The 7,055-nt window shown below is 41.1% G+C and overlaps 1 protein-coding gene across 1 annotated transcript; it reads left to right on the top strand.

Moving 5' to 3' along the window:
* The first annotated feature begins 797 nt into the window (after nucleotides 1–797).
* On the top strand, nucleotides 798–6,042 carry stc1 (stanniocalcin 1). The gene is made up of 4 exons (XM_084359523.1): nucleotides 798–1,079; nucleotides 2,827–2,969; nucleotides 3,112–3,323; nucleotides 4,500–6,042. The coding sequence occupies exons 1-4, from the start codon at nucleotides 899–901 to the stop codon at nucleotides 4,798–4,800; spliced, it is 837 nt and encodes a 278-aa protein (XP_084215649.1). The 5' UTR covers nucleotides 798–898; the 3' UTR covers nucleotides 4,801–6,042.
* The last annotated feature ends 1,013 nt before the right edge of the window (nucleotides 6,043–7,055 follow it).

Below are 7,055 nucleotides of genomic sequence, written 5' to 3'. Positions count from 1 at the left end.
GTTAGCATGCTAACTTCAGTAGATTCTGTAAAAAACAATACATAGACGTCTTTGACATAACGTTACTATTGGTTTTTCTTCACATTATGTTGATAATTTGAGCTATTTTTTGAAAGCTTTAAGCTAAAATTCTTACATACTGCACCTTTAAAAAACAAAAACTCTCCTGTACACTCCCAAAAACTCATTCACTCATTGACACAACTCCATTCAGGCATCAAATAATTTAGCTACAGTCCCTTACCTGTTAACTTGCAAGTCTGCACATACTTCAGGGATTACAGCACACAATATGGACAGTCAGAAAAAAGGTGCAACTCCTCGCTATTTAAATCATTTATAGCATAAGACGATTCATTACAAGCCAAATTATTCCATGAATTATGAATGATTAGATGAATGTAAGTCACTTCTCAGTCTACTTTAGGATTGAATGGAAGTGTGTGTGAAGCTACAGTGACAGGTGGACAGAGAGGGTGAAATATCATGTAACATGCAGTCATTTAAAAAGTCTCTAATGTGAAACTAACGGAATAAAAATGATATTTATATTGTCGTTCTTGTCTTTGTAAGAAATAATCCCCATATTCTCCACGCAGGGCTGTAACATCCTCAGTGTTGGCCGCTGTTAAATGATTTTATCAATTAGTAGTGGAGAGACCAGGACCACGGTCTCGAATCCTGCGTTCTGATTGGTCCGAACGCAGAACTCGTAATGTTCAGCGCTCCCATATAAACCCATGCAGACTTGACATCGGTTCTATCTGTCATGCAAGTCAAAAGGATAGTGAGGAGTCCAATGTAAAGAAATTGCTGGCAGCTGACTTGTGATAGCCTACATTTGTTCTGTTTCCGGCGCTGCAGAAGCTTCTTTTTTTTTTTGGAGCGTTTCATTCTTATGAATTACACACAAAGCAGGAGGCGTCTCTTTACATTTAGTTGTATAATCTGTGTTGAGAGGACGATGCCTTTGAGGACCGGACTTTTTCTCCTGATGGTGCTGAACGCATCTGCATATGAACTGGATCAAAACGAGTCTTATTCGCCCAGGAGAGCACGCTTTTCTGCCAATAGCCCTTGTAAGTAACACGCTGCTTCCATCTGCATATCTCAGAGTGCACTGCTTGCTTTTTTTTATTTTTTTTTTACACACCATTTCCACAATGCACAGCCTTTACCTTTGCTCGATTACTATGAGGAGGTTTTTTTTTTAAATCCCTCATCATTTTTTTCCCTTGGCCTATGCAGCCTTTTTCTGTCTGAACGAGCGCGTTGATTCACGGAGAAGGCTGCGGGATTAACGCTGTGGTTTTTGCCGGTGTCCTGCCGGCAACAGATGAGCATGGAGCTTGGTGCTGACACCTGAGAGTGCAGGCTGTGTCATGCTGATCTGAGTCTCTTTCTCACGGCTTTGCCTGCTGCATTATAGTGGACTTTTTTTTTCCAGAGCATTAAACATAAAGCTTCCTGTGCAGCCTTAATGTGCAGAAAAAGAAGTAGGCTACACCATTATGTTCCCATCTCAGTGTGCCTCAGCAAAAGCTTCTGTCACTGTTTGTCACTGGGGCTGTGCCTTTTGGACAAATACTGTACATGCAAATCTATTAGTTGTCATTTTCTTATCCATCAAAGCAGAGAAAGAGTTAAAACCCCATCCAGAAATGACACTGCGAAGCATACGAATCTGCATGTCTTCATTCAAATGTGGACTTTTCCTCTCTAACACAAAGGTACAGCCCAGTGATAAAAGGCAGTGGGTAACAGGGATGCTGATTCGCTTCTGCAGGAATTGCTTCATCATCATAAGATTTGCAGCTCACTCTCTGTATTTTGAGAACAATCTCTGGTCCCTGGTGGCAGGCTGACTTTATCTGACTGTGCAGGTCAACATGGGGCCCCAGATTTGAAGACTGCCAAGTAGGCTTAGTCTCCGCGGTGACATTTCTTAATGGTTATTACAAAGGATTTGAGTCAGGCTGCTTGCCATCGCAGTGGATTCTTGGATGAAGACGAAGGGAAGCCAACTATCTGGATACACTGATTTACAGATTATGTTTTAAAGCTCTGCCTCGGTGTAACATTTCAAGTCGGTTGCAAGGACTTAGAGCTGTGCTTCTAATGGCTGAGATCAGTTTTTTGGAAATGGATTGACCGATGATGAAGGGTAGCTGTTTTAATAGATGGGGATCAGGGTTAGTTGTGGGTTAATCAGCCTAATAACTATTCCAGTCATGTGATGCTCCTGGAATGAACATGACAGCATTTTCTGAACATGTATTTCATTACGTATCAGTTTAACCGGACTGTGACGTGTGCTTAGTTAATAGTCAAGGACATGAAAGTGGTCCTCAAATTCAGCTTGACAATTGCGGCTTCTGTAAAAATGAAGACAGAGTCTTGTGGCAGCGTGCATGTGCATGAGTGCGTGTGTGCCAGCGGTACAAGTGTATGTTTGTGTGTTTCGACAGGCACGCCAACAATTTTCAGGAAACTCTTTGGTATTTCTGGTGCTGTTCATCCAAGCTCTGCTGAAAAGAACCAAACAGTGGAATATAGGCCGCTGCCAAGAGAAAAGTGCACTTGTGCCAAATAGTGTCTGAGCCTCTCCGAGTTGTAAGGTGTCCAATCTCCAGTCAAGTCACTATTTGCCCCGAGTGACTGTACGTCTTTTGTGAATCACCAAAGTATGAAAATTCTCTTTTGTCCGCCACATTTTTTCGCTGCAACCCTGGCAACCCTTGTGTAATGAGCTCATTGAGTGTGCAGTGATTCCCAGTGAACCCACTGTTGGCTCCCCTGCTGATGGTCCATTCTTTGTGCCCACAGCAGATGTGGCACGCTGTCTCAACAGTGCCCTCCAAGTTGGCTGCGGAGCCTTCGCCTGCCTGGAAAACTCAACTTGTGACACAGATGGCATGCATGACATCTGCAAGTCCTTCCTATACAGTGCTGCTAAATTTGACACTCAGGTACACACTTAAACTCATTCCACAAACACTACATACGTACATACAGTCTCTCTCTGTTTTCTGCGTGCACATGAGCTGTGTAGGAATACATGGGTGTAACAGTCGGGGCAAGAATGTGTGAATCACTGCTGTTTTTTTACAGGGTAAAGCATTTGTGAAGGAGAGCCTTAAGTGCATTGCCAATGGCATCACCTCGAAGGCATTCCCCACCATCCGCCGCTGCTCCACCTTCCAAAGAATGATATCTGAAGTCCAAGAGGAGTGCTACAGTAAGCTGGATATCTGCACTGTGGCCCGATCGAATCCAGATGCTATTGGCGAAGTGGCACAGCTACCAAGTCACTTCCCGAATAGGTGAGCTGAATATGTTTTATAAATACTCTGAAAACAAGCTGATCGAGGTTAGGATCTGATGATGCATGGCATGTCACCTCAGAATTTGAAGCTTGTGATGGTCAGAAACTCGATCTCGATCTATAAACAAGGCTTATTTCTCCATTTAAGGTCAAATAAGTGAAGGAGACCGCCAGACATCTTTAAATCATTCTTAAAATTATAAATATACATGCCTGGCACGTTTCGTTTGACCCTGATTTCTGCAGCATGCATACATTTGTATTGATTTCCATGTTTTGGTTACCATCTGCTTCATAAATTCTTCCGTACAATGAGAAGAAAATGAAACAGGCATATCAAGTTTGCATGTTTTCGTTCCCATTGTTGTTGTAATACCTGAAGGATTGCAGTTTGGGAGTGGATACAAAAGGGCTCGGAGGGTGGAACACGAGGCTTTGTACGGTCTCTCCCATATGGATGACAGCAGACGTCAGAGCACGTGTGCGGATACGTAGAAATTTCTGTGAGAATTTGAACTGTTAGAGGGTATAAGAGGAACACATTTTGGCTCGGGCTGCAACTAATGATTGTTTTCATTACTGATTAACCGTTTAGTCTATAAAATGTCAAAAAACTGGGGAAAATGCTCATCGTGACGTTACTTCTGTTTGATATTTGTGCTCATAAAAAGGACAAAAAAAGTTGATTGATTTTAATTAATTGATTCATTTTCAGTCGACAAATTGATCAATTGATTAAAAGTTGCAGCTCTATTCTGATATTATTTAGTGAGAGACAGATAGATATATGCAAGATGAGTGATTAAGTGCATCATGGGAGCACATATTGTAGTATTGGTGTCATTTATGCTTGAAAAGTGACTGTAACAATGAATCTATTATCAAAACAGCTGGTTTGATTTGAATTCGATTGATCTTGATCAATCGACTTATCATTGCACCTCTATATCTGTTTTAAACAGTAAAGAAAGAGATAGGAAAGATGCAAAGGAAGTGATTAAGTGCATCATTGGAGCACATTTTGTCTTGAAACATGACTGAAACGAATAATTGATAATCAAAATAGCTGGCGATTCATTAATCATGCTCTTAATGTGGCCATGCTGTACATTTTTTAAAAATATTTGGCTTAAAGCGTCTCACAAAGACATTCTGTGATGCTTTGTTTTCCTAGGTTTTACGGTAAGCTGCTACAGAGCCTGATGGACTGCGATGAGGACACGGTGGACCGCGTCAGGACCAGCATGGTGTCGCGGCTGGGCCCAGAGATGACCATGCTTATTCAGCTGCTGCAGAACAAGCCCTGCCCATCCACTGCTGTGGCTGCAGCTGCCGCCATCCCAACTGGAGTGGAGGGCCGTGGGAGCTGGCGCTGGTCCATGGGTCCCCATATGTACAAGATCCAGCCTAATCTGCGAAACAGAGACTCTGCCAGTCATTTTGGCAAAAAGCGCTCTGCCAGTGACAGCTCCTAACTTCCACTCAGATTCAAAAAACTCCACACACTCCTCAAAAACATCATTAAAGCTCCTCTATTCCCTAGGGGTGACAAAATACATTCCTCCGCTAGACTGGAAGTTACAGAAATATGCACCTCTAGGGAATGCCGGAACGCCCATAGAGTTGATATCAGAGTTTGATTGTTGTTATATTGTATATCCTACACTTTAGGCTTGAGAGAACCCCCCTTCCATCGACTGTCCGCTCACAGTTAGTGTTGAACATGTGGCTCGTTGCGTCCGTGCAACATGGTCCTGCTCACTCCTCTTCACCTCCTCCAACAGAGATGAATCCTTAAGATGTCTTTCGATGCCACGCGAAAAAAAGAGAAAAAAAAAACAGCCATAGTGGTTCACGCCTCTAGAGCACAAGTTTAAAAGAAAAGACTCTCATAATCTAGACATTTGTTCATGAATAGAAATCAGTAGTTTATTGATAGGGAATTATTGGTAGATGTCTTTAATATTTCAGCGATGAGACCAGTCAAATTGTGAGCATGAGATGTGGAGCTTCATATCTATTTTCTGACACTAATATAACAGATAAATGTACTGTAGTTATCTGAGACAGCCATAGCTAGCCCTCTAAAAGAGAGTGCTTACACGGAGTGAGGTCTGCAGAGGTTTCATGATAACCTTTAAGAGGTTACCTTAAACTGACCAAAAAACTACAAACTGCCCTGAATGCTATTCATGAAATACCAAAATAGTGTATAGCTATAGCACTTATAAATGTTCTTGTTTCTTTCTGATGGTCACGTGTTTCAAATCGTCATCCTGCACATAAGGATTGTCCAGGTCACGGCCAAGTCTAACTATCAGAAAAAAAGTCCATTTTGCATATTTTGTATCCAGACACTTGTAATGCATATGACTGTTGAGCTCCGCAGTATATGTGGGACCATGTTTAGTGGAATCTGTGTCCGTGTTCTTAAGCGAGCGTGAAGCAGTAGTGTATGTGCAGTAGCTGATTAGCGCGTTCACCGATGAGACTGAGAGCAGCCATCTTCTTGGACTGATGATCATCATTCTCTGAGGTGAATAACGTGACATACACGCCGGCTTCCAGTGTCGAGATAGAGAATGACTATTTAAAAAAAAGCCTTGTTGGAATGATATTTATTTTCCTACTATATTATTTAATGTTTTTTTTTTATTTGAATGCATTATTGTAGTTTTAATTAGTTTACAGATTTAACAAGCAGTTCAGTCATGGCTCCTATTTGAACATGAGCTCTATGCCAAAAAAAAAAAAAAAAAAGAAACAGGTGAGCTGACACTCCGGTGACTGAATGGGACCCATGTCATGACTCTGTGCTGGCCATAGGGGAACAAGGTTGGTCATTCAAGTCAGGTGATCTACTTTATGGGTGTTACAAGGGACCACAACAAAACGATAGCTTCATTTTGACACACGTTCTGGTTTTAACGAAAGGTTGTCATTGCAGCTGCTAGATGATACAGTGCTGGGTTCATGCACAATATTGAACATTGGTCAGGCATAATCACAGTAAAACAAACACCAGCATCAAGGATCCTTGTAGGGAGGTTATTGGATGGTTCTGTCCTCGTCTTTGGTGCTTTTCTTCCTTTAGGTGGCTACATAGAGATAGATTCTAACTGTAGCTAGTGTCAGCATTTATCCTCGTCCTTGCATTTCTTTCCCTGTTATTGTCTAAGTTTTATACGATTTTTGTTGATTCTGATATACAGTCGAGAAAAAGATAGGAAAGGTGACAAGCATGCTTTCTTTAAAGCCCCTGAAAATGTAGTATTTTCTCACAACATTTAATATTAATAACTAAATAAGCAGCAGTTACTGTCACATGTGAAATCACGTTTTGACAAGTGAAAGGCTTTTTTCACGTGAAGTAAAATATTAACATATCACAGTAAAATAGTGTCACGTGTGGACTTGACAATCTGACACTGATTGATTTTTTCACATATAAATGAAGATGTTAGTGAAATAGTTAATTTTTGAGTCTTGTTTTCAACTCTTCAAATACTGACGCTTACCCGACCTATTATCCCAAAGCTTTAGTACTTGACGAGTTGGGAGGCATCAGTATTACTATCTTACCAACAGGACATTTATGTGTGATGTGCTTTGTTTCACATGTGGATTAGAATTGCCACATATGGAAACAGGAAATTTGATTGTAACCATTCAAATTCCACATTTTAACACATTTTCACTAAAAATGTAACATGTCAAAATAAAATAATGG

Source organism: Pagrus pagrus (genome assembly GCF_965226575.1).
Source record: "Pagrus pagrus genome assembly, chromosome: 8".
Classification (NCBI taxonomy): Eukaryota; Metazoa; Chordata; class Actinopteri; order Spariformes; family Sparidae; genus Pagrus; species Pagrus pagrus.
Note: the sequence above shows the minus strand (reverse complement) of the source record. Positions and strands in the feature narration are given on the sequence as shown.

Excerpts from the sequence above, each read along its gene's own strand:
- stc1 (XM_084359523.1), top strand. The coding sequence starts at position 899 with ATGAATTACACACAAAGCAGGAGGCGTCTCTTTACATTTAGTTGTATA. Across the intron at positions 1,080-2,826 it reads CTTTTCTGCCAATAGCCCTT|CAGATGTGGCACGCTGTCTC; the intron begins GTAAGTAACACG and ends TTGTGCCCACAG. Across the intron at positions 3,324-4,499 it reads CCAAGTCACTTCCCGAATAG|GTTTTACGGTAAGCTGCTAC; the intron begins GTGAGCTGAATA and ends TTGTTTTCCTAG.